Source organism: Salvia splendens, chromosome 9, assembly GCF_004379255.2.
Source record: "Salvia splendens isolate huo1 chromosome 9, SspV2, whole genome shotgun sequence".
NCBI classification, from domain to species: Eukaryota; Viridiplantae; Streptophyta; class Magnoliopsida; order Lamiales; family Lamiaceae; genus Salvia; species Salvia splendens.
The window spans coordinates 28,408,752-28,436,634 of NC_056040.1; the positions used below are offsets into that span (position 1 = coordinate 28,408,752).

Sequence of the window (27,883 nt, forward strand, 5' to 3'; positions counted from 1 at the left end):
CTGGTTCTGATATCCATCCGGAGGCTCGTCATAGAAGCATTGCTATTGACAGAGCTAGGAGGACAGGTGTGAAGCCTCCGCATAAGTACGGTTTTGAGGACATGTTGGCATATGCACTACACCTGTGAGGTGGAAGATGAACCATCCACTACAGAACCATCCAAATACAAGGAAGTTGTTTTGGGTAGTGAGCGTGCTAGATGGCTCGTTGCAATGGGAGAGGAAATGGAATCACTATGGAAAAATATGACTTGGGAGCTGGTTAAACGGCCGAAGGGGAGAAAGGTTGTTACTTGCAAGTGGATATTCAAGAAGAAAGAGAGGACCAAACATATTGATGTGAGGTATCATTTCTGAAGAATGAGAAGAGAATTGAGGTGAAGAAAGTAGGTACTACTGATAATCCTGCTGATATGTTCACCAAGCCGGTCCTGCAGAGCAAGTTTCAACATTGTTTGGACTTGCTTAACGTCATGAGCTGTTAATTGCCCGAGGAGGGCAAATCTGAGGCAAAGAAGAAGAAGTCTGTTCGTCTGACATTGTAATGATGCATCTGCAAGGGAGAATTCAAGTCAAGGTGGAGATTTGTTAGTATGTCTTGAATCAGTATAGATTATGTTTCCTGATTGGGATAGGATTATGTTTCCGAATTAGGATATGATCTCATGTGTGCCTATTTATATGGGAGTAAAACACATAATTCTGTAATAAGAAATCTGAAATCTGTAGCCATAATCCGAAAACACTCTAAATAATATCTGTTCTTCGCTTCCGCCCGTGGACGTAGCTAACAACGTTGGTGAACCACGTAAATTTGTGTCTTCTTTTCGTTTCTGTTTACTTCGATTACACAATTGCTCTATTCTGTCACAATAACCCACTGCACTTCAATTATATACAGCTAATCCACAAAGAGTTGAAATAATTAACTCCGGTAATCAAACTAGATAAATCACAAATACTCATCCCACATAAGAGGATTGTGAATATATCAGAGATTAAAAGTTGGTAGTATATAAAATAAAAGAGGAAGAAAAATTAAAAGCAGTAAAATTATTCCTACCACCTTTTCTAAACAGTCAACCCTGAAGGATTTTCTTCACAAAACCTTGCGCAGGACCTCCCATCCCAGCCCTCACTGCTTCTGCCAAATATTTTACCTGCAGATTCAAAGTTAGAAAGCTTCGGATGATGATATTTGGATTGCTTTCTACATGTACTTGCCGAAATATAAACAAAGAAGATGGGAAATAACAAGCCAACAACAGCTCTTATGATTTCTGTAAAATCTTCCGTTTTATTTTTTATTGACAAAAATATTGATTATATATAGCGCCAAATATAATCACCAATTTATTGGAATATTGAAACATCATAAATTAGAGCACAAACTTGGTTTTACTCTTAGTTGACTCATTTCACAAAATGCGACTTCTATAGCAGGAAAGTTCTCATGCTAGAGCACATTTAAATTTAATTCAAGTATTGCGAGCAGCACTCATGGGGCTACTGGATTATCGGAAAGTTGGTGATTAGACAAATTAATTTCAAGAATTTCTAGCCAAACTTTGGATGTAGCCAGGTTTCCAAACTAATTTCTTTATAATTGTTACATTCTATTGCGGATTGTCTTATCTTGTCTAGCTAATAGCTATGTGTCTAATGTCTTGCAAAGAGTCCAAACACAATGAGAAAAAAAAAGGCTTATCTATAACAATTAATAGATGGATTCCAGAACCAATAAACATAGCTTCTACTCATCAATTATTTGAATCTGCTCCAATCATAACTTTCAAAGGACTTGCTAGAAACCAAAGTAGGTGATTAGGCTGTCAAGTCACACAGTAAAATAATTCAAAGTGACAGCAACAGCTTAATTCTAACAAGGAACCTGACCTCAATCAATGCATGTAGTTATTCGAGTTAATCTAGAAGAACGTTGGGATGCTCTAACTCAGTGAGCTGCTCATTTCTATTTGTCATGTTTCTTAAGCCAAAATCATGGAATAAGTACTTCATATTTGAGTTAATACAGTATAGTCCTACTCTCTATCTATATTGCATTTTGTCAATGTACGTAAATAAATAATGAAGATACTGAATACTGTGACATGATTTCAAGCGAAAAATGGAAAAACAGTATGGGGACTAGGTTTATGCCTAGTATAGACAGGGTGTATAGGTTGGGTCATCCAATTGAAGAAACATATACAAACACACACACCTCTGCTCGTGGTTCGAACTAAATTATTTAGTTCCAGCAGCAGACAGCCAAATTTGCAATTTTAGTGCATACAAGTATACACTTAGGGGTCGTTTGGTTCGGTAGATGGGTATTGCCCACCTTTCGGGCATTGAGATGGGCAGTGCTGCTGATAGTTTTTAATAGGATGTTTGGTTGTCTTAATGGGTTTTACAGCCCATCTCATTCCTATGTTTGATTGGCCTTTTTAATTTAGATAGTTAGACGAATTTGACCATTCTACCTAGGGTTTTGTTTTCAATTTGTGAATTAGCAAGCCATATATACATTTGCGCCTCTTTTTTCTACCATTCCCGCTTTATTTCTCTCTGAAGCTCTGCTTTCGCGACGATGGAGGCGACCGTTCCACACACTTCTCGGCCTGGTCATCGAGCATTTCCAGGTAAGTTTACATAGTTGCGAGAGTTTTTGGGTAATCTGGTTTGATGTGCGGGTACATATGCGTGTCCGTAGGTTTTTTTTTTAGTGTTACTTCTCCTTGCTATGCTTGTTTTCTGGGACATTTTCTGTGATGGTGTCACTTTTTGATATGGATATGGTGTTGGTAGTAAGCCAACATTGTTGCTGAAGAGAATGTTATTACACGATGCCATCAACAATATAAAACAATTTCTTTAGATTTACAGAAAATTTTTATTTATGTGAATGGGGTTTTATATGCAACTGTATTTTGCAGATTAGTTGTGAAGAATCTTTTTGTGTTGCACTTTGTGTGTGTCGTATGCTTTCACGCTGATGTTTTGTATATTTTTTGAATGTTCTGATCACCGGCAGAACGCCAAACCTCTGCACCCAGCATAGGTGGGAGTCAAGGCACTAATGGTTTGTTTTAGCTGGATCAGCTTAAATTTCCATACATCAAGCACCTAATATTTGATACCATTAATGCACTTGTCTGTGATGCATCATTTTTTTGCTTTAGGTGGCAGTCAATACCGTCGTTCAAGCTTCAGAAGGTGTGACTAGGGGTGGCAAATCGTGCGTGTCGGGTCGTTATCGTGTCGACACGATAACGACACGAACACGATAACAACAAACACGAACACGACCCGTTAAGAAAACCTCAAACACGAACACGAACACGACACGAAACCCTCAGACACGAACACGACACGAACACGACACGAACCCATTAACGACACGAACCAATTCGGGTCAACACGACACGATAACAACACGTACACGAGATGACACGATAACGACTCGATAACAACACGACCTGATAACGGTTAAACCTATTAAAAATGAAAATAATAAGAATTAATAATATTAAAATATTATTTGTTAACGGATAACACGAACACGACACAAACACATATTGTTAACGGATAACACGAACCCGACACGAACACGACACGAAATTTTCGTGTCCTTAACGGGTCGACCCGATAAGGACACGAACCCAATAAGCTCTGACCCAAACCCATTATTTTCGTGCCGGTTCGTGTCGTGTTATCGTGTCGTGTCAAAAATTGCCAGCCCTAGGTGTGACCGATCTCGCCGGTCTTGGTCTGACCGCGAAGAGGTGGTGCTAGTAGCCGCTTTGATGGATTTGGTTGCTACAGGATGGAAATCCGATAATGGATTCCGAGGTGGTTACGCGAACAAGATAGAGGACTGGATGAGGGACGAGTTCCCAACTACCGATATAAGGGCGAATCCACACATTCAATCAAAGATATCAACTTGGAAAAAGAACTACTACTCACTGACAAACATTCTGGATCGTAGTGGTGCTGGATTCAACTTGCATAACGATTTTAAAATTGATTGCTCGGACGATCAATGGGATCAAATTGTGAAGGTATTGATCATTATTGTTGCTTGTATGTCTGGTTTTATTGATGGGGTTCGGTGTTGCTTTTAACCTTGAATATTTCTACTCATTTTTTTAACACAGCAAGATACCAATGCTCGCACAATGCGTGGTAAGTCTTGGCCGTTCTGGGAAGACTGGAAAATCATCTTTGGCAAGGACCGGGCTACTGGTGGTTTGGCAGAAGGAGTTGGTGAAGCGGTGACCAGCAACGACGTCGATGAGCCGATTGCATCTATTGGGGAGAGTGGCGATTACTACCCAAGCTTTGAGGACTTTCTAGGTTCTGAGCATGTCCAACCCAGTTTCACTAACGATGTTGAGGATGACACCAGCGCACAAAGTGGGCAGAATGCGGCTGCAGCAGTCCCCGTTCCCAAAAAAACAAAGTGCAAGCGTACTGGCTCTGATGATGACTCTAGGCTGATCAGCTTGATTGATAAGCTACATGCTGAGACCAATGCACGCCTGGACACACTCTCTGCACGTATCGGCTATGAGATGGATTTGGGGAAATTCAGGCAAGCGATCTTCCCCCATCTGGAAAACATACCGGAGCTGACTGAGAGTCAGAGGTACGATCTCTGCGACATTATTGGCAAGGAGAACTCGAGGTTGGAGATCTTCACTGGTCTTCCTGACGCTAAGAAACCAGGCTACGTCATGCGCATCTTGGAGAAAGAAGCACTCTACTAGAGGGCGGAGACATAAGGCAAATGCACTTGCATTTGGACTGACTGGATAATGGGTATTTTGTCTATGGTTTAATTAAGTTCTTTTGGACAATGAAGCTAGTTTTAAGTATTTTATGTAGTATGAACACCCGTCTGTAATTTAAGATCAGCTCTAGCCTTTTGTAACTTTACCATAGCTGATTGTATTTGGGTGTGTAAGACTCGAATTTGCTAAATTATCTACTGCACTCTTGGGTATGAATTGTGTAATGCTTGAACAATAGCTTCTTGTTTGATCAATTATAATAATTATTAGAAACAAATTTGGGCATAATATACACTAGTACTAACGTTCTGATTCAAACTGGTATTTCACTATGAAGATAAAATCCAAATGCACTCCTCATACCACCATTTTCTTCATTGTCGAAAGAGCTTCGCGTGAGTATCTTGCATGCCTCAATCGGAGCCCGGATGAGGAAGTTATGATCATTTTAAGAAAGTCGCGCAATACAAAAAAGAAACACGCGGGTGTGTTTCCACCCCAAAAACACCCGGTCGGGTGGTTTGTCCGGAATGTGATTATTGAAGATTAGAAATGTTTTATTTTGCTTCTTTTTCACTCTAGTATAAATACTCTTGCTAGGGTTTATTTCAAACAAGACGTTGAATGATATTGAAAGAACAAAGACTCCATTGTGAGCACCATCTTCATTTTCAAAAATTTATCAAAAGCTCTTGTGGTTGCATTCCAATCTATTGCCGGGGTTAGGTTGAATGTTAAGGTATGCTTATATATGTGAGCGCAGTTAATGGTATTTGTATTGCTTCCATATTAGTAAAAGAAAACATGTATTATCTGACACAAATTGACTATCTCTACTACACAAATATTTGCAAACAAAAACATGAAGATCAACTCGAAAGATAGCCAAATGTCATTACATATGCATAGTCAAAATAGTAGTATAAAGCGACAAATAAAACATGGAGTCTCATTCAGCAAATTCGAAATCTAACAAACTAGAACAGCTTCCCTATCACAATTCCGAGCAACAATAAAACAAATCCCATCACGACCAACAAGTAATTCATTCGAAAATCAGCACGACAGCGACCACAAATTCCACAAACACTACCGGTGTAAGGCAGTTTTTTGTTTTTTGTATTATCTGCACAAGACACTTGTTTCGTAGGACGATAAAGCTGAGTCAGCACGTAAGTAGGCTGTTCCCCATTTCCGTGCCGACTATGGTAGTCATCGCACCATAAAAAAGACCATGAATGCTTTGTATTGGACGGACATTTGTAGTACCAGCGTCCAACATGTACAGCTTCTTTCCCGGCGCATAACAAAATCATCTTCCCTCCTCCGCATTGACAGTATGGTATCATATCCATTTCTTCAGTTACCGTCGACATTGTGCACCTACAAAAGATCATAAAAAAACACTTAGATACCCAATTCAAGTATGTTATCAAAAAAGAGTAAACAAGTTATGATCGTATTTATATCAAAGTAATCAAACAATTATTTGGTGTAAGATCAGGCAAACACACATTGTTCCACATGGTATTAGCCAACTCATCCCGCATTTGATTCCACTCTGTAGATGGCTCTACTTGATCCACAAAATCAGGGATGGGAACACCATCCTCGGCATCCAGATCTTGAATAGCAGCATCAACATGCTGTTCAATTGGATCGTTGAGCATTTCACCACGTATGAAATTGTGTAGTAGGACAAGCCATGATTATACGGATTTGGATTTTAATCGGGTAGAAACTAGCACTCCTTAATATCCCCCATCTCATCTTCAGCACGGCAAAAGCCAGCTCGATAATGTTACGAGCTCTGGTGTTCCGGAGGTTGAACAATTCTCTTGCATTTTGAGGTCTCTCACTGCCAACACCTCACTCCTTCAAGTGATACCTCACGTTTTTGTATGGAGTCAAGAATCCTTCGGAATTTGCGTAGCCATTATCACACAAAAAGTAAGTTCCTAAAACCACAAATGTTGCAACGGAGGGATTGCTCATAAGTTTTACAAAAAATTTAGAATGAAAGTGGACAATATGAAATTTTAATCAAGGATCATATCAATTAAACCTTTGGTTACACGCAGCCCCCCCCCCTCTAGTAACAGCGTCCCTAAGCACTCGAGAGTCCCCGGCAGACCCCTCCCACCCTGGTAGAAAATATAAGAATTTCATGTTGCGATCACAGGCAGCAAGTGTATTGGTCGCGATTTGGCCCTTCCTTGTCCGATATCGTGGCTTATCCATGCTCCTGACTAATACATTTATATAGGTCCCGTCCAAGGCGCCAATACAACCCTAACACAGTACACACATTTTCCAATAAAAACCAATGCAAAGGCTATAGCACAAGCACAAGCACCAGAATTGAACTAATAAATGAAGTAATTGTAGTTTACCTTAAAGTGTTTCCAACACGGGTCTACAAAACTATTGGTTACTGGTTCAGGCTTAGGCAGGAGAATAGTATGGAGTCTGAGTACAGCTTTAAGCACGGCATGCACATAGTGCGATATGGTTTCACCAGAGCGTTTAAAATCAAAACTAGTTATACGGTTTTTCTTATGGTGGGCTAGAATGCTTAAAAAATAGCTACTTGCTCCTCTATTAACACAAATTGACCATCCCGTAGACCACCTTGTTCTTTAAGCAGTATGCACAAACGACCAAATGCATTCCTATCCATGCGTAGGTTGGAAAAGCAGTCAACATCACTAATTGATACGAGCCTGTTCATATGCATTAGTTGACGAGGTGCCCGGCCTATTAGAGAATACCTAACCCCATGGTGCGTAACACGACGACGTAAGCGTGCTCTTCTTTTCAAGTATATGTACAGGATGAGAATCGATTAAATACGCAACAAGTTAAGTATGTCTTCCACCATATCGGGAACGCTCAGGTGTAAACGAAACAATCGGGCCATCACTCGGGGAGAATTTAGGAAAAAACTGCATGCCAACACAGCCAACAACTACATTTCACCCAACTAGCATCACAACAACATGATGTTACACTTCACTCATCCAACAAATTACACATCGCACAACTAAATAATGGGCAGCAGATGTATTTTTTTAACAAGCACTTAAGTATTGTACACACATACGCCTTTGATCTAACTCAAGAAAGTGATATAATCATACTGAAAATATTGCTTTGTCAAGTAGTGTGCAAAAATAGCAAATCTATTCAAATCTGAAAAGGGCGTAGGTTGGAAAATTTTCAAACTGAGATGAGAGGGCTAAATAAAAACAGATCGCAACTATTGTGAACATTTGGTTGCTTTTGATCTGCAGATTCGAAGACTTACAGTTCTATACAACGAAGTACCACTCCAATTTTATGTATGTGAACTTCGGGTGTTGGGTGGTACTCGGCTCCACGCAGATGTACTCCTGTGTTCAGAGTCGACGGTAAGCTAGGGTTTGTACCCCATCACAAGTGAAACGATATAAATAAGTTGGGGAAGAATGAAGCGAGAGAGGTTACTGTGCACTCGCCGTTCAACGGAGGAATCAACTGTTTTGAAGATCGCCGGCGTGGAGTGCAGTGTTGCTCCAAATCTGAAATGGGCACAAGGTTGGGGAGAAATGATTTCAAATGGAGGAGCCCATTTGAAATCGTCAATAATGCAAGGCAAAATGAATAATTAGGGACAAGTGCCTGACACATCAATTGAGGTATGATTATAAACCCATGCTGAAATGGTGATTCAAAACCGACGATAGTTATGTGAATAGTGCGGGCCTTACGGGCCACCACCGGGCTGTGTGCTACCCATCTCGCCAACCAAACATCTGATTAAGGGATGATACCCATCTTAATCTGGGTTAATCAGACAAACCAAACGACTCCTTAATATTATGACCCCATAATTCTTGTAATTTCACTACATTGACAGGTGAAGAGATTTCTTCTTTCTCATCTTTTTTTATTTTCTGTCAACAGTTTCTGCTTCCAACATTTACAGAAGTGGAAAACTTAACGCTACTTCTAAGTTGAGATTGAGATTCTGTTTGAGTTTGGCCTAGACCCAATACATACTTTATTCAGCCGTGTATATTCGGAAAATACTCTAATTCAATTTATAATTCTTGCTGGAAACTAAGAGATCTATCGAGAAGAGTGAGCTATCAAATATCCCTAAACGAAAAGGCAAGTCGCCTCAGAATTTGGTGTACTTGTGAAGAAAGTTGAATCAAATCAATAAGTTAATGTACATGCTTAGCTAAATCAAATATTAACTAAAGAAATAAATTAGAGCTAGTTTCTTTGCCTAAAGAGCAATTTCTGTCCTCCCAGCCTAGTTTAAGGGTGTTTATGCATGTATGCTGTTCATAGCAATTCCTTTCTCTAGTATTAGTAACAAGATTATGCATTTCTAAGGTAAAGTTTATAAATGTTTAGAAACGGAAATCAAGTATGAATTTCATGTAGAATAACACGTTCTTAACTTGCTTGAGCGCTTGGGAAATAATATTCCTCACACTTCTAATTAGGTATATATGCAAACGTATGCAAATGTAATATGCTATTCAGTGGCATATATATGTTTAACTGAAGCTGGATTCAGGGCCATAATTCAAAACCACGGGAATATTCTAGGAAGATTTAAAGCTCTAATAAGTAGTTTTGACACTGTTAGATAAAAGAGGCCACGAAGTTTATCATACACACATACACAGCAATGGAAAGTTGATATAACTAAAAGGTTAGGAAACACCTCTTCCAAGGAGTTTCCTATACATTCATATACATCTCTTCCTCTGTCAAAAAGAAGCAGCAGCGGAGAGAATATACTACACTAAATTGGAATGCTCGTACAACATACTGAGTATTGAGTAATGGGTAATAAGGGCATTTACCCTTTAGAGATAGAGACTGTCAATTGGTTTATTATTGGAAAACATATATTCAATGGTTGGCATTTAACGCCCTGTTTTTCTCAGAATTTTGTGGAGGATGCAAGATAAGACACTATTGTGAAAAGCAATACAAAAGGCAGAAGATGACTTGTACTCTGGCATTTGATTGATGAATCCAGGTTCTCTACAACCATATTTCCCAAATATATATTCAGATAATGCCACAAAAGCACAAAAACGAGGGAAAATAGAAGGCACCTAAAGAAATATGCAAAAGTCATCTTCAAATGATCAAATGACTGTTTGAGGGCAGTATGATTACCTCTTGAAGTGTCTTTTTCAGATCAAATGCATCTCTAACTCGTTCATCCAAGAAAGCCCATGTGTCCTGAAAATCTGTCAACAGAAAGCATGACAAGTATATAAGCCCTTCGCCAGAGATTAATTAATGTGAACAGTACTCCCAACATCCACAAAAAGTGTGGTCTTATTACCATTTTAGTCTGACCACCAAGAATATGGTGTTTCTATTTTAGAACACAGCCCCTTATATTTTTTACATCCTTTCACACACAATGACACAATATTTACCAAAAAAAAAACACCACTAACTTTTACTTTTTGTGGGCCAAAAAACCAATAACCAATACTTATTCTACACACAATACTCCTTGTGGGACTCATCCCCAAATATTTTTCTTAAAACTCATGCCCTCCCCTCCACACCACACTCTTCGTGGACAGAGAGAATACTATTAAATACTGTTACGGAGTAAAGGCAGCAAAACTTTCACACACAAATTATTTGATGATGGAAGGCAAACGAAGGGTAAGAGTAGTTAGTGGAATGGGAATAGGATAAATTAAAGAAATCAGTAAACAATGATACTCCTCCTTGAGGCCACGGCTACACCGTTTACAATGATTTCCCAGAGATACCTCCTTCTATTCTCTGCTCTCTCTTATATAGGGTCTAGCAAATCAAAATCTCAGCCAATCAAATCCCAATCATTGACTAATCAATAAATCAAATCATAATTATTGACTGATTAATCAATCAAATCCCAATCATTGACTAATCCCCCAATCAAATCCTAATCAAGCAATCAAAGATAACAATAATAATAAGATAATCAGGATTTTCCTCAATCCTTGTCTTTGCGATCAAGCTGGGTATACAACTTCCATGGGCGAGCGATATCAATAGCCTCCTCCGTGGAAACAGCCTTGTCCGTAAGGCTGAAGAAGGGAAACTGACCTTGCATATCTACGACATCAACCCTCGTCGCATCTTCCTTCGGCATACCGGCCCAGAGCACAAGCACCTGATCAACAGATGCATTATCGCGCTCAATGGAGCGTCGGTCCAAGACCTGCTCAGGTAAGTAAGGTGGATCCACACGCAGAAGGTCCTCAGGCAGAGAAGGTTCGGCAGTCGTAGCACCAATAGCCCGCTTCAGAAGAGAAACGTGAAAGACCGGGTGGATGCGAGACTCGGGGGGCAACTAGAGACGATAGGCGACTACCCTCACCCGTGCAACAACCTTAAAAGGCCCAAAATAGCGTGGCGCTAACGATTCTTGGAATGAAACAATGTGGACTGGCGGTAGGGTCAGAACTTGAGATATACCAAGTCATCCACAGCGAATTCTTCATGACGGTGGTGACGATTGGCAGCTCGAACCATCTTTTGTTGGGCCCTCTCAAGATGGTAGCGCAGGTGGACCAATATATCATCGCGGGCACGTAAATCCTCGGCAACTGCCTGGACTCTGACTTCCCGTGGCAGGAAGCTCGTAATGGTGGGAGGTGGACGTCCATACACTATGTCAACTGGGGTGGTATGAGCTGCCGTCTGATAGGTTGAGTTGTAACAGTACTTAGCCCATGCGAGCCATTTACTCCATTATTTTGGTTGCTCGGATGAAAAACAACGCAGATACGTTTCCAAAAAATGGTTGAGCACTTCAGTTTGACCGTCGGTTTCTGGATGCTAGGCGGAGCTCATACGTAAAGAAGTACCTGCTGATCGAATAATTCTTGCTAGAAAGTGCTGAGGAAGATGGGGTCCCGATCTGAAACAATAGAGCCAAGCAGGCCGTGTAATCGCACAATTTCTGGAGTGAAGATTTCAGCCACTTGACGAGCTGTGAAGGGATGGCGAAGTGGCAGAAAATGTGCATACTTCAAAAATCGATCAACAACCACCAGCACACAGTCTACGCCCCCAGCCCTCAGCAATCCCGTGATGAAGTCCATACTAATATCCTCCCATACACGCAAGGGAATTGGCAAAGGTGTAAGTAGACCAGCTGGAGCATGGGTGTCATATTTATGCTTCTGGCACATTGCACAAGCTGCAACAAATTGAGAAAAGTGCTTGACCATTGCTGGCCAGTAGACGTTAGCAGCAAGTCAGCGATATGAACGATAAGCCCCTGCATGGCCACCACTTGTGGTGATGTGAAATTCTGCTATTAATTTGGGAATCCACTCAGAATGTGGTGGAACAACCAGACGCCCCTTATAGAACAATAGGTCGTGAGTTAAGGTGTACTGTTTGGATGAAGGCTTGCCTTCCCTAAGCGCAGAACGGACTGCCGAGAGATGGGCGTCCTGGTCGATTGAACTCTGCACAGCTGACCAGTCGAGCCAGATTGGTGTCGAGATAGCGGCACATATTATGTCTTCCTCTTGGCGTGACAAGGCATCTGCTGCCTGGTTTAACGCTCCTTTGTAGACCACACTGAAGTCAAAACCTAGAAGTTTAGCTGCCCAATTCTTTTGGGCCGGAGTGGTCAATGGCTGAGTAAGTGAGTGGCGAAGACTCCGCTGATCAGTGCGAACCACGAACCGATGACCAAGGAGGTAAGGTCGCCAATGTTGAATAGCAAGGACGAGGTCCATTAGTTCTCTTTCATAGGCCGATTAGGCTAGCCAACAAGCAGATATGGCTTTACTGAAATAAGCAACGGGCTATTGGTCATGCATAAGGACAGTGCCAAAGCCACGGCCTGAAGCATCACACTCTATCACAAAATCCTGAGAGAAATCAGGCATACGGAGCACTGGGGCTGGGGCAGCGGTGAGGGCATTTTTGAGGGCCTGAAACGCTTCTTCAGCGGCGGAAGTCCATTGGATTTTCTTAGTGTTAGATTTTTTTAAAAAGCTGTGAGGGGAGCAGCGATTTTTCCGTAGTCACGAATAAAACGGCGATAGTACCCCGTAAGGCCGAGGAATCCACGAACACCACGCATCGTCGAGGGGGTTGGCCAACGAAGAACTGCTGAAATCTTTGTTGGATCCATTTGTACTCCTTGAAAGGAAACAATATGACCGAGGTATTCAACCTGCTCTCACCCGAGAATACATTGGAGATGTTCAATATGGGCGTCCCACGAGTGACTATAGACCAAAATATCATCAAAGAAAACCAAAACAAATCGTCGCAGGAAAGGTCGAAAGATATCATTCATTAGGCTCTGAAATGTGGCAGGGGCATTCATTAAACCAAATGGCATTACTAGAAATTCGTAGTGGCCCGAGTGAGTGCGGAAAGCAGTCTTGGCAACATCAGAGCAAGCCACTCTGATTTGATGATATCCAGCGCGAAGGTCAAGTTTATTGAAACCATCGTGAACCATGTAACTCGTCCAAAAGCTCCTGGATAACTGGAATTGGATATTTGTCAGGCACCGTTCGCTTGTTGAGTTCACGATAATCACAACAAAATCGCCATGAACCACCTTTCTTGCGAACTAAGAGGACAGGACTCGAGAACGGGCTAGTGCTTGGTTGTATGATTCCGGCAGTGAGCATCTCGGACACCAATTTTTCCATTTCATCCTTCTAGGCATTATTATATCGATAGGGCCGGACGGAGACTGGTTGAGAGTCTGATTGTAAGGGTATGCAATGATCAATGGGCCGGTGAGGAGGAAGTGAGGCAGCAGCTGTAGTGACTGCCGGAAAAGCTTCGATGAGGACCTGGAGTTGATGCTTAGAGGCGACTGGAAGGGTTTCAGCAAACCCAAAAGCTGTTGTGGTCTGATCTGCATCAAGGGACCAAAGAAGCCAAAAGTCATCTGTTGCTTCAATGGAACGGATCTCAGATGGCGTGCAAGCCCGACGAGTGAGAGTAGGATCACCCTGTAGGTGTACTAAGCGGCCTGACAATGTAAACTCCATAGTTAAATCCCGCCAGTTGGCCTTGACGTCCCCCCGAGTGAAGCCAACCAAGAAATTCCCAATATGATATCCACCCCTCGTAGAGGAAAGACATAAGATAGTAGAAATGGCTCTAAAGCCAATAACAGCTGGACATCGTGACAAATCCCACCGCTGCGCACTTTAGTCCCATCACCCAAACGAACAGAAAAAATAGCAGTGGATGAGATGACAAGACCAAGTCGGGCAGCCACATGGTCGGTGATAAAGCAATCACTAGCGCCACTATCTACCATTACTGTGACGTTGGATGTGTTAATGCTTCCGGATAACTTCATGGCGTGGCAACTATCTAAACCATTAGAGGATAGTTCAGATAACTGTAAATGAAGCAATGACCCGTTGCCAGAGGGAAGAGCACCCTCTTCATTGTTGTCATTCTGGCCGTCGTCATTCGTGTGTGATGATGACCTGCAAAGTTTTGGGTGGACAACGGTGGGTAGGGCTGTACTTGAGTCCACATCGAAAACATGTACCAGCTGCAAGATGTTTCTGATATTCCTCTTGTGGCATGGTGCGAAAACGATGGGGCGGCCGCAGGCCCCTTGGCAGAGGGGATGTAATGGGGATAGAAGAATCCCTCGAGGCAGTCTGAACCGGACTCAAATATGAGTGATAGGAAGAACGGCCAACTGAGAAATTGCTCGATGAGTTGTCGTGGGACCCATAGGAGCATATAAATTCTCATATCGTTTCGCCATCTGAACAGAAAAATCCCCAAAAACTGACAATCGGTGAGGTCGGGCAGTTGTGCTAGATGTGACTCGAAAGCGGCAATATAGTCGGAAAGAGAGCCAACATGTTTAGTTGTTGCTAAAGCCTCATACCCATCACGGGCATTATTGTCCCCAAAACGGACAAGTAGCTCGTGGCCAAATTGATCCCAAGAGAGAGACGGATAGCGACGCATTAGGATTTGGACCCAAGGGAGAGCTGGGCATGACAAGGCAATGAGCGCGAGGTCCAAACGTTTGGCAGTGGGAGTTTTGTTCACCATAAAGTACTGGCTAGCGCGGGTGAGCCACCCAATTGCATCGGTTCCATCGAACGAAGGAAGTGACATGGATGGTTGAGGATTGGTCACTTGGCGGAGGTGGAGGGAGAGGTAGAGGAGGATTCTCCGGCTGAGTGCCTCTAAGTTCGAGCAAAATGGGACCCAGTTGAGTCTCAGGGCAACGGGCAATACGTGCATCAAGAGAGGAATCCAAGGCTGCTACTGCCTTCTCCAAACCAGCGACACGAGCAAGTGTGTCGTCTGATGATGAGCGAGTCTCGACAATTGTTCACCGCACCAAATTGTTCTGGAGTAAAGGCAGCAAAACTTTCACACACACAATTTATTTGATGATGGAAGGCAAACGAAGGGTAAGAGTAGTTAGTGGAATGAGAATAGGATAAATTAAAGAAATCAGTAAACAATGATACTCTTCCTTGAGGCCACGGCTACACCGTTTACAATGATTTCCCAGAGATGCCTCCTTCTATTCTCTGCCCTCTCTTATATAGGGTCTAGCAAATCAAAATCTCAGCCAATCAAATCCCAATCATTGACTAATCAATTAATCAAATCATAATTATTGACTGATCAACCAATCAAATCCCAATCATTGACTAATCCCCCAATCAAATCCTAATCAAGCAATCAAAGATAACAATAATAAAAAGATAATCAGGATTTTCCTCAATCCTTGTCTTTGCGATCACGCCGGGTATACACCTTCCATGGGCGAGCAGTATCAAATACTCTCTCCACCAATCTAGCGGATCTAAGCTACAATTAAGGGGATAAAGTATTTGCACCACCACCACCATGTAACTGCAGATTCTCACATGAAATCCTAAATGGCAAACATGCAGGCAGCTTACGATAAAATGTGAAATGATGTAGGGAAAAAAGAATAACAGTCACTATTATAAAGAAAATTAGAGAATCAACTTCATGAATGTTCAAGCGGTGTTAATTACTAGTATTACTTAGACGTGAATAATACTATGCATCAAATACAAAAGGTATATATATAGAGAGAGAGTGGATCAAATCAAAACTCATTTTTATATCAAAACTAGGCCAAAATAGAGCAATTAGACTAGGGTGATCAACTGCCTAGATTACGTCATGTGGCAAATTTATAAGATTTATCTAATGCAATAAGGGTAAATTTGGGAATCAGTCTTTTTGTAACTAAGGAATAATCAATGATGTTGTAGATTCATTTGAATAATGATGTAGTGCAGTGTAGATAATGAACTCGATGAGTAGTTATAATGTTGTGGATTCTACAAATCATCATTGCCACATGTCACTTTTTATACCAGTTGGCCTCCTTACAAATCTCAAAAAATCCAAAAAATAAATAAATTTGCATGTAATATGTAATTTTTCACATGCCATATGTTAAGAATATTAGTATTCTGTCCCATATCGGTTATGTGACATAGCCTAGCTTAGTGTTTTGTACTATATATATGCGGCATGTGTTGAGTAATAAAATACACCAAATATACTACTACTTTCTCTACTATGTCTATTTACTTTTCCGCTTATATCTATATTTTACTGTTCTACATGGTATCAGAGCGGATTCGAATCCGTCTCTAGAAAATTAGGGTTTCCAAAAAAAATGAAATTAGGGTGTTTCTGCCACTGCCTGCTCTTCTCTACCCAAACTAAGGGTTTTACGTTGCTGCATTCTGCATGGTATCAGAGCGGATTCGAATCCGTCTCTAGATGACGTTGCTGCACTCTGCGCTATTATTTGCTTGCTGCTTATTTGCATGATGTTCTACTCCTACTCTGTTGCTCTGCGCAATTATCTACCTGCGCTCTTGCTTGCTTTTTATCTACCTATGCTCTGACTCTTGTCAGCGGTTATTATTCTACTCCTCTACAGCTACTCTGCTACAACTGTCACTACTACCCTGCATCTACTACTTCTGCTCTACAGTTGCTACTCTGCTACAACTGTCACTGTCCTGCATCTGCTACTTCTGCTACAGTTGCAACAACTGCCATCCAGTTGCTACTCTGCTACAGCTGACACTAACTACCATGCATCTGCTACTCTGCTACAGTTGCTACTCTGCTACAGTTGCTACTACTGCTCTGCATCTGCTACTTCTGGCCTATAGCTGCTACTCTGCTACAGCTACTACTACTACTACTACTCTGCCTTGCAACTCTACTTATGCAACAGCTGCAACTACTACTGCCCTATAGTTTCGGCTACTACTATTGATGCCGATGTTTGAGGAAAAATATTTTTGAGAACTTTGTACCAAGCTGGACAATATAGATGTTCCAGCTTGAGGGGGAGTGTTAAGAATATTAGTATTCTGTCCCATATCGGTTATGCGACATAGCCTAGCTTAGTGTTTTGTACTATGTGGTCTGTGTTGAGTAATAAAATACACCAAATATACTATAACTTTCTCTACTATGTCTATTTACTTTTCCGCTTATATCTATATTTTACTGTTCTACACCATATATCAAAGGTAATTTTACGAGGATTCTAACAAAATCTCATTTCCATTTGTTCGGACGAATAAATTAGAATGTAATATGTAATTTCTATACATCTATAATGGCTTATAATGCTATTATTGCTATGATACCCTAAGTCAATGTACATAATGACCTAAGTGAAATGTGTATAATGCCAAAAAAATGTAATGTTCAAGTATTTCTTTCGAATTTGCAAACAATTTTGGTTATGAAATATGTTGCAGTGGTGTAATAAACCAAGTGGAATGTATATAATGTCCTAAGTGCAGTGTATATAATGTCAATAAATGTATGTAGTTTTGAATTGTATACGTATATTTAGTACAATTGTTAGTCAGGCCATTTTACCTCCAATGCCCTGTTCATGTGTATATAATGAACACAATTGTTAGTCAGGCCATTTTACCTCCAATGCCCTGTTCATGTGTATATAATGAACACGGAAAAACTTAGATCTACACCATCCATTTTCTGAATATAATGGATCAAATTTGGTCTTAGTTAGATATAAAAGTTGGATTCACTTTAACTGTACCCTATACACTCCCTCTGTTCCACTCTAAGTGAAGCATTTCCTATTCGACATGAAATTTTATGCAGTTTGTTTGTTTTTTGAGTTGAGTGAAGAGAAAATAAAGTAAGAGAGAGAATAAATTAGAGATCTTGATGTTTCCATTATAAAAATGTGTCAATGAGAGTTAGACATATGAAAAAAGGAACTGTGTCGCTTAGAGTGGGACGGAGGGAGTATATATACATACACATAAAGTACAAGAGAATATTTATTTGGGAGAGAAAGAGGTAGGGCAGCAGCAGCCTAAAACTGATACTGTTTATTTATTATGCCAAAACACGAATTCTATCAAGAGCTAAGACGATAAAGTCCTCGTGCCCTGACTTCGGTTAGGGGGTTTGAGGCTGATGTGCCCATAATTACCAAGGTATTCTAAGATGGAACTAGAATGTGTGAGTAGAAACATGCACAATATAGACTCTAACCTGGGAAAGTATCTGTCAGCATGTATAGTTCAGTTGTCGAATATATTCCACCAAGGACTGTGCGCTTCACATACCAATCAGTATCAGTGGCCTCATCACCAGCAGCATGCCAAATTTCATCAACAAGCATTGCTCTTTGCTTAAAACTTGTTGAAATATTCGAAGGTTGCGCCTGCAATCGGGTAAAATTTAGAGAAAATAATGAATAAGTGACTCTAAAAATAATTTACCTGTATGCTAAGTGCTTGAGGCCACTTTGAGATATAAGGTGCCTGCATCTCTAAGCGAATTCTGACAAGCTTGGATACACGGTGGCTCGGGATCAAGTTCTTCAAATCTTTTTTTGTGTCAATAATATCAATTAACTTTTGCAGAGAATCATCCATGAAAAACTGAACCAAACAAAGCAGGACATGGAGTAATAAGCATTATATGAGGCTGCTTAAAAGGGGTGTATAATGCAAATAGTATATAACTCGGACTGAAATTGGTATCTGATCAACAAAACATGTTAAGAATAAGAATGACCATGACTGACAAACAACATGACTGTTTAGAACACATATTTTGAAGAGTTCTAAACTATTAAAAGCACAAGCACACTCTTTGCATTCCAGAAGTAAGGTTCAGTAGAAAGTCATCAAAAAATGAGAAACAATTCAATTCTCCAAGTTCAACATGCAACTCTTTTTTCACAACCACCTCTAAGTTAATTTGACTCGCGGAGGCAGGAAACCATACTTGCTGGAATTTTAAAAGCGAAAGAAAATTATAATCAACCATTCTGGTGGCAGATTGCAGTTCAGTTATAATACAGGGAAAGCAAACGTGCGTAAAGATCAAAAGTTATACCTCGACAAGAGCAGCTTCCTTTCGAGGAAATGATCCTACAATAGAAGGAGAGAGACCAACCTCCTTCGCTCCAGCAACCATTGCAGCATCAGTCCATCCTAATCTAATCTGCTCCATAAAAATGCACAACCACCCCAACCAAGAGTAAGTCACCTTCACTAGAATATGTGCATGTGTCAAACTCACTTAACTAGTAACGCTTGGAAACAATTAATCATAGAAACGGAAGGGGAAAAAACAGTACAAGCAAAATCGCAGTGGAAAAGTGTAGGAATAGGTTGGCAAGTAAAACTGAAAATTATTTTACACATTGAAACGATTAGGCACTCAAGACTTCATAAACACAGCCAAAAGCAAAATTACATACAATTACGCGATATTTGAAGGAGAAAATCGGGTTTCTAGGCCAATTGACCTTTAAAATTACGCAAATGTACCCACTTTGTTATCTATTCCAGTTATAGGAAACACGCCAACCTCATTGGCGTGTTTATAAATAAAAACGCCAGTGACATTGGCGCGTCATTACGCAAAAACGCCAACTGTGTTGGCGTGTTATATGTTGACCGTATTTTGGGTGTATTTTCAACCAATATACTTAAATTTAAACACGCCAACTTTGTTACCGTGTTTAATTGAACACGCCTATGATGATGGCGTTTTTATGTTATAAAACGCCAATTTCGATGGCGTGTTTAACTAAAAAACGCCAATTTCGTTGGCGTGTTTAGAAAAAAACGCCAATTGCGTAGGCGTTTTTCTGTTGAACCTTATCTCCCAGATCTGCCCCAAAATCGCAAAACCCTCGTCACATTCCCTCTCCAAAACGGCGAAAAAACCTCCCAAAACTGAAAAACGTGAAAAATCTTGCCTTGGTCGGATTGAAGGGTGTAGATTTCTATTGTGGCTCATTCTTCCAAATATTAGTCCTCGTAATCGGTTAGTATATCGAATTTTGTACTCATTATTCTTCCAAACATTAGTGTACTAATATTTGTGTTGGATTATTATGATAGTATATATTGTAGTGTAATTTATATAATTATTTGCTGGTTTGTTATAGTATTATAAATTGTATTGTAATTAATAGAAATATTTTGACCAATTGTTATGGTATTATATGTTGTAGTATATCTAATTTTTTACCCATATTTGATAGGTTGTTATGATAGTATATATTGTAGTGTACTGTAAAGAAATATTTTTGACCAATATTTGTGTTTGACATTAATGCAGATAGTATGACGTGGTGTGTCTATTTATATTGGGGTGGAAAGATAATTCCCGGAACAGTTATTTCATATGATCCTCCTTTTGCAAAAGGATTGATTATGTTGGATGAAAGTATTTCCTACGATAAGCTTGTGGAAACAATTTGTGAAAGGATGGGGATAAACATATTTGAAAACAAACTTCAAATAGTATGGAAACGTCATATATGGCATGGATCTTCAATCACGTATATAGGTATTTTACTAGAAGAAGTATACATGCCAATAATGTTTAGTGAGAGTATGACTACAGGAGGTCAAATTGAATTGTATGTTGAGTATTCGTCAATTACTCAACAACATAGTCATCTTCTCATGAGTAATGATGTTGGTACGTCTACGAGAGGCCGAGAACCATATTTCGCTGCAACACAAGATTTTGATGTTGGTACGTCTACGAGAGGCCAAGAACCATGCTTCGATACAACACAAGATTTTGATGTTGGAGGCGTGCATTTAGGGGACAGTGACAACTGTGATGTGATTGAGGCCATAATTGGTCCTGATAAAGCCGACTTTCTTGATCCACAATCACCTTATGATTCTGAAGATGTCGACCCGGATAGTACAGATTTAGATGGTGCTTCGTCGGATGAGGACCAATTTGTTGCTCCAAGCACATCCATTCCGGTTGGAGAAACAGTGGTTGGAGAAACATCAACTGGAGGAAGAGCAGTACGAGAAAGAGTAGTTCCACAGTTCCCACAGCCTGGTATGAACTATTTTCGCACCTTACCAGGTCCGTATGATAGTTTTGATCCAAAAAACTTTGAGTCTGATGATCTCAATGTGCATTATTGGAGTGAAAAAGATCCGAGCAATGTCGGGTTGCATACTAAATTTAAAACCAAATTGGAATTGAAGTCAGCTGTCACTCATTGGCATTTGAAAAAAATCCGCCAATATACAGTCGTTGAAAGTAAAGGAAAGAGATGGCATGCAGTTTGTAAGTGGCCACAAGGAAATCCGAAAGATAAGTCCTTACCTAAATGTTTGTGGGAGTGCCGAGCAACACTGAGGAAGCATGATGAACACTGGCAAATTAGAGTGTTTAGCACTGCTCATACTTGCATGGGGGATCGTAATTATAATGGGCACGCTAATCTTACGTCGGGTATGATAGCGTTGAGTGTTCGCCATCAAATAGAAAACGATCCTTGCTACAAGGTAAAAGCAATTGTGGCGGATATTGAAAATAGATTTCATGTGAAAGTTAGTTACAAGAAAGCATGGTATGCTCGGAGGACAGCTATTGAGCTTGTGTATGGTTCGTGGGAGTGGAATTTCAAAGTTTTACCAGCTTATTTGAATGAGTTGCAAAGACAAAATCATGGCACAATTGTCGAATGGTTGCATGATGACAGATCAAGCAACGGTATGAACAAGGTTTTCAAGTACGTATTTTGGGCTTTTGGTCCAGCTGTGGAGGCTTTTCAACTATGCAAACCAGTTTTAACCGTTGATGGAACTCATCTACGTGGACGATTTTGAGGTAAAATTCTTATTGCCGTTGGATTTGATGCTAATAAGAAATGTTTGCCTATTGCATATGCCATTGTTGATGAGGAAACCATACAAAGTTGGAATTGGTTTATGGAACGTATTAGACTTCACGTGGAAAAGCATGAAATATGTGTAATATCAGATAGGCATGTGGGAATCATAGATGCAATGAATTCTCCCATATGGAAAGAAGAACCCAATGTGGGGCATCACCGATTTTGCTTGGTACATGTTAGAAAGAATGTTTTGCAGAATCATAAAGGCATCATGGTAAAAAGACTTGTTTGGAAAATTGGTATTGCTACCAAGAAACGCAAGTTTAAGAACAGACGTCGTTTACTTCGAACCATCAACGACGAGGCTGTGCAGTACCTTGATGCCGTGGAGTTAGAAAAATGGAGTTTGGCGTATGACAAACACAAACGATGGGGTGAGATGACCACTAATATGGTGGAATCTTACAACAATGTGTTGAGAGGCGCAAGACAACTCCCAATTAAAGCTTGCATTGATCTGATATTTTGGAGGACAATAGAATGGTTTAATGAGCGGTCACTTGCAGCAACACAGTGTGCCACACCACTTACCCCGTGGGCCCATGCAAAGGTGTGTAAATCTGATGTAAAAGGTCAATTACATAATGTGAGAGTCCCAAACACAATTGCAGGGCTTTATGTGGTTCGAACAAAGAGTCGAATTGGTGGAAAGGGTGGTAATAAGTGGAAGGTAAAGTACTTGGAGTCGAACTGCAAATGTCAAAAGTGGCAGATGTGGAGACTTCCATGTTCACATGCAGCGGCAGTTGCGCGGTTTAGAAACGAGCCCATGCTGTCGCTTGTTGATAACGTATACCGCACAAGTGTTTGGGTACACCAATATTCTACGGTGTTCAATCCAATCAGACACCAAGATTATTGGGCCGTGCCTGAATGGACTTTGCAATGTTCACGAGCTCAGTTAATGCCTAAAAGTCGCGGCCGATACCGTACTACTAGGATTCGTAATCAGATGGATGTCCGTGAAACTGACCAGCCACGAACCCAACGCCGATGTAAGCATTGCCGTCAACCAGGGCACGACAGACGCAACTGCCCGAATGCTCGTTCGAGGATGGATACTCAGTTGGTAGATGATGCCGCTCACGATTTTATGCCTCCACCTCCATCAAGATCTGCAGTTCGAGGTCGTCATTCTATCAGCCACACTGATGATGCCTCTCACGATTTTATGCCTCCACCTCCACCAACATCTGCAGTTCGAGGTCGTCATTCTGTCAGCCACACTGGTTATACAGGCGAAGACATCGGGCTCGGTGATATCCCACATTCTCCACCTAGGTCTTATGTGCGAGACGATTTTTTCGGGGTTGATCTAGAGAATGTCGTTGTGCAAGATACTCCTCCGTCTAGACTCTCCACCGCCAGAATCGGAAAGGGTATCCGTAGCTTCTTTACCCGGAGAAGGCGAGACAATTGAACGTGTAACAACTATTTAGTTGAATTGAACATTGTTCTGTTTATAATCGTAGATATTTATTGAATTGAACATTGTAATGTTATACTTACATTTTGGCTTGAATCGAAACACACGAAATGTTATACTTATATTTTGGCTTGGGCTGTTTTTTTAACTAAAACACGCCATTGAAGTTGGCGTGGTTTGGTAAAAACGCCTATGCGATTGGCGTGTTTTAGTAAAAAACGCCTATGCGATTGGCGTGTTTGTGATAAAACGCCAACCTAAGTGGCGTGTTTTAAAAACGCCAACTGGTATTGGCGTGTTTGTTCAGTAGCTCAACCTCCGCGTTGGAAAAACGCCATCAATAATTTGCCCATCTTAAAAACGCCATTGTGAGTGGCGTGATTAAAAAACGCCAATGGAGTTGGCGTGTTTTAGTTATAAAAACGCCATTGTGAGTGGCGTTATTTAAAAACGCCATCATAAGTGGCGTGTTATCAAAAAAACGCCTATCAGGTTGGCGTGTTTGTTCAGTAGCTCAGCCACGGCGTGTGCAAAATTTGCACAATTTATTTACCAACTTAAAAACGCCATCTTGAATGGCGTGTTTGCAAATAGCCCAATTATCTAATATAAAAACCGCGCATTTATCAACTTACAATATAAATACGGGAAATCAATGAAAACCACCAATATCAATAGAATATATCAAATTACTAATATGAAGCGGTCAAATCAATAAAAAAACACCAATTTATATAGAATGTATCAAATTACAACCAACACCAATAAAAATCACTCGTCTCGCCTTTTCCGCATAAACAGACTACGGATTCCCTTCCCGATACTGGTCTTAGGGATTCTGGACGGAGGAGTATCTTCAACGACAGCATTCTCTAAATCAACATCAAAAAAGTCGTCTCTCACAGAAGACCGAGGTGGAGATTGTTGATCGCTGAGACCGATATCTTCTCCTGTACCACCCGTGTGGCTGACAGAGTGACGACCCCGCACGGCAGATCTTGGTGGAGGAGGAGCCTCAAAATCGTCATCAGAATCATCAACCAATTGAGTATCCATCCTTGATGATGACGACTGTCCACCAACTTTCTTCTTTCCACGCCGCTTCGCTTTTTGCCGCACGGGCACCTCGATGTCCATCTCAGAGCGCTGGGAAGGACGGTAGTCCATCGTCTCAGCTTCCCCACATATCTGGAGGCCATGTTCAACCATCCTCGAAATGGTGAATAAATCCGGCCGTCCTGACATGTCTTGCTCCCTAAGAAAGTGGCGTATTTTGTGAAGGGTATCCACCTACAATTTTCAGTGTTAATTACATTTCATCATATGAATATAAATAAAGAATAGTTGTTGAAATTTACCGCGTAGTGATGAGAGGCCGCCGTTTCATGGAAGCCCTCAGGAGCATGCACGCCGGGTTTTGTTAGGTACACCACGGTTATCCGGCGAAACCAATCCATGTACTCATCAGTAGCAACAGGCTCGAATGAGTACTCCAAATCAACATACACCGTGTTGTGCCTATTATGCCAATCTTGTATATGCTTGGCGTGCCACTCAACCCAGTTCCGACCTGCTTTGCCACGGCGATCCTGTTTCGTAAAATCAGGTCCGTGGAACCGGTCGACAAGCGGGATATACGGTTGGACAATCCCAAACTGTCGCAGCACTCGCTGTGGCATGTGTGGCTCAACCATATTCCAGCAGATTAGTGTTGTCATCGACGTCCATATAGGACGACCGGCAACACAAATATCCGCCAGATTTCGATTGACGTACGGCCTCCAAATAAACTAAATATGAAACTTATTTAGTCAAAAAAAGTTCAATCAAAAACAGCAATCTAGCAATAATTTAGGTTATGTAAATTACCTGATTGGCATGCATTGTTGAGAACTGATCTCTGAAAGTTTCAATGCAATGTCCGGGTGCTTTTACATAAGAGGCCCGACCAGTCCACCTACAAAAATTAAATTATGAGCGAACAACACAAAAATCAATAACAATTATGCTTAAAAAAGTAATTAGTGGACAACTTACGCGACTGCACATGGTAAGTAGTCTACGGGCGTGGGGTTCAGCATCTGCGGTCTAATAATTGGGATTCTCTCCCAAGCCCACAGCTGTAACAATGTAAGAGCTCACCCGACATCGGTCCTCTTACCAAGTGCAGCTTCACATAGATTGTGGTACAAGCAGGCAAGAGTCGCACCTCCCCAGCTATAGCTACCACATTGTTCTATATCCATGAAAAACTGAAGGTAGAAGAAGGGAATTTTATTACCGGTGGCGTTCGGGATCAGTAGACCACCCAGTAACAGCAGACAATACACACGAGCACGTTGATTGTACATGTATTGCTCGTGGTCATCACTCAGCTCAATCCGCAGTTGGTTTGATAAGCTTGTCTGCTTCCAGTTCATTTCTTTTAGATCAACTGCATCTGGAATAAAGCCAAGAAAATCCAAACAAACATCCTTCCAATATCCGACATCCTTAGTGGGGATGTAACCCGTCAGAGGCTCACCGTCAGTTTTGAGGCCCCATAAGACCTCCACGTCTTCTAAGCTCACAGTCGCTTCACCGACTGGAAAATGAAACGTATGAGTCTCAGGCCTCCAACGTTCGATCAAAGCGGTGATAAGATGGTGGTCAATGTCTTTCGGTTGACCACACCTCAACATCCCGCCGAACCCCATCTCATCTATAACCGCCAAAACACGAGGATTTATGGGAACATCCCATATGATTCCTTCGTATCTTCTACACCGTACGTCTTCCGATGGCACTCCTGCCCATATGTTATTAGAGACGTGTTGTCTCTGCAGATATAATACGGAGGGGTCCTCAGGACCACATAAGAGCCGACGACGAGAAGTTGAAGAAGATGCCATAAATTACCTACACACATTCATATTCCAAATTAAACAATAAACAAACCTAAACAAATTCAATAATTACAAACAATTTTATACAATATCACAAAATGGAACACCTATATCAAATAATTCACAATACACAACTTCAACATCATAACACAATTCACCTACACAAAAGTAACCGTTCAAATGCACAATATACATCAATTCTCCACAAATTCAACTTACCCAATTTTAGTTTGACCAACCTAACAATTTCAATTTCAATTTCAACCTAACAATATACACAATATTAACAATTCAAACTACAAACAAAGACACTAACCAACACCCACATAAACCAAATCAATTTGCCCAATTTTCAAGTTTTAAAACCCTACGATTTTGGTTTATAATCAAATTTATACACAAATTCACTTAAATCCAAACAACCCAACATAATAATCAACACTAACGTCATACAAATAATCCATATGCACAATATTTCAACTCAAATTGCAACCCATTACAAACCCTAGCTAAGTATCCAACAATTACTCTAATAATGTAAAAGATAAGTATACTAACCAAATAAATTGGAAGATTTTGGGGAAAACTAGCACCGATTGATAAATGGAGGGCGAAATCACGGAGAGTAGGAGGAATTCCCGACGAGAGGCGCTGCTACTATGGAAAATCGCGAATGGTGTGTGGTGTGTGTTTTTCGCGATTTGGAAGATGAGGGGCTGCTATAACAGTCTGTAAAAACCCGCCATTGGGGTTGGCGTTTTTTATGTAAACCCGCCAATGTAGTTGGCGTTTCTGTACTTAAAGACGCCAACTTCGAAGGCGTCTTTTAGAAAATACGCAATTTCCGTCGGTGTTTTTTATTTCATAAACACGCCTTCGCAATTGGCGTTTTTAGGTAGTAAACGCCAACACAATTGGCGTGTTTTAACGTAACTGTAATGGGAGACAATACGGGCAAAATACGAGACATTATAAAACGCCATCTTAGTTGGCGTTTTCACTAAAACAAAACGCCAATGAGGTTGGCGTGTTTCCTATAACTGGAATAGATAACAGAGTGGGTACATTTGCGTAACTTTAAAGGCCAATTGGCCTAGAAACCCGATTTTCTCTATTTGAAGAGAGATTAGAAATTTGGAGGGGAGAGCGTACAACGTGGCCGAGCCAGGCATGAAGAACTCGCGCCTGCTCTTCCTGCCAGTGAGCTCTAGGGTTCCTCCCTTCATCTGACGACGTCGACGAATTGAAAGCGGCGGCATATTCAGGCTTGTGATTTTGAGCGTTCTCGGTAGTCCCCGCTGAAAATGACGCCCGGTGTGCGATTGGGGCTGAGAAAGGAGTAGGAGAGCCTAATCGAAGAGTGCGCCGGCTGATCGCCGCAGGCAACAGCCGCCTCGCCGCCGATCGATACATCGAGTTAATTAAGATGATTTAGTTAGGCTTAGGCCGGTACTACCATATCATATCACAACTACTTATTTTTTTCTTTCAAATTAAA

The 27,883-nt window shown here is 41.0% G+C and overlaps 2 protein-coding genes across 15 annotated transcripts; one reads left to right on the forward strand and one right to left on the reverse strand.

Moving 5' to 3' along the window:
• Positions 1-1,079: 1,079 nt before the first annotated feature.
• Positions 1,080-27,798, reverse strand: LOC121748488 (ubiquinone biosynthesis protein COQ9, mitochondrial-like). Of its 13 annotated transcripts, none has more exons than XR_006039481.1 (7): positions 10,920-15,979; positions 9,984-10,057; positions 8,286-8,359; positions 8,107-8,191; positions 7,193-7,744; positions 6,314-7,091; positions 5,647-6,182 (listed from the first exon to the last, which is right to left on the reverse strand). XR_006039481.1 is itself a non-coding variant. In XM_042142878.1 (6 exons), exons 1-6 carry the CDS (start codon positions 27,796-27,798, stop codon positions 1,080-1,082), a joined length of 858 nt encoding a protein of 285 aa, XP_041998812.1. The 13 variants fall into 13 exon arrangements, 1 of the variants encoding a protein (XP_041998812.1); XR_006039480.1 differs by having other exon boundaries at positions 10,460-15,979; XR_006039479.1 differs by having other exon boundaries at positions 10,156-15,979.
• Positions 2,262-5,011, forward strand: LOC121748487. Of its 2 annotated transcripts, XM_042142876.1 has the most exons (4): positions 2,262-2,645; positions 3,038-3,085; positions 3,829-4,067; positions 4,164-5,011. In XM_042142876.1, the coding sequence occupies exons 1-4, from the start codon at positions 2,594-2,596 to the stop codon at positions 4,773-4,775; spliced, it is 951 nt and encodes a 316-aa protein (XP_041998810.1). In that variant the 5' UTR covers positions 2,262-2,593; the 3' UTR covers positions 4,776-5,011. The 2 variants fall into 2 exon arrangements, with proteins under 2 accessions (XP_041998810.1, XP_041998811.1); XM_042142877.1 differs by lacking the exon at positions 3,038-3,085 and having other exon boundaries at positions 2,268-2,645.
• Positions 27,799-27,883: the final 85 nt, after the last annotated feature.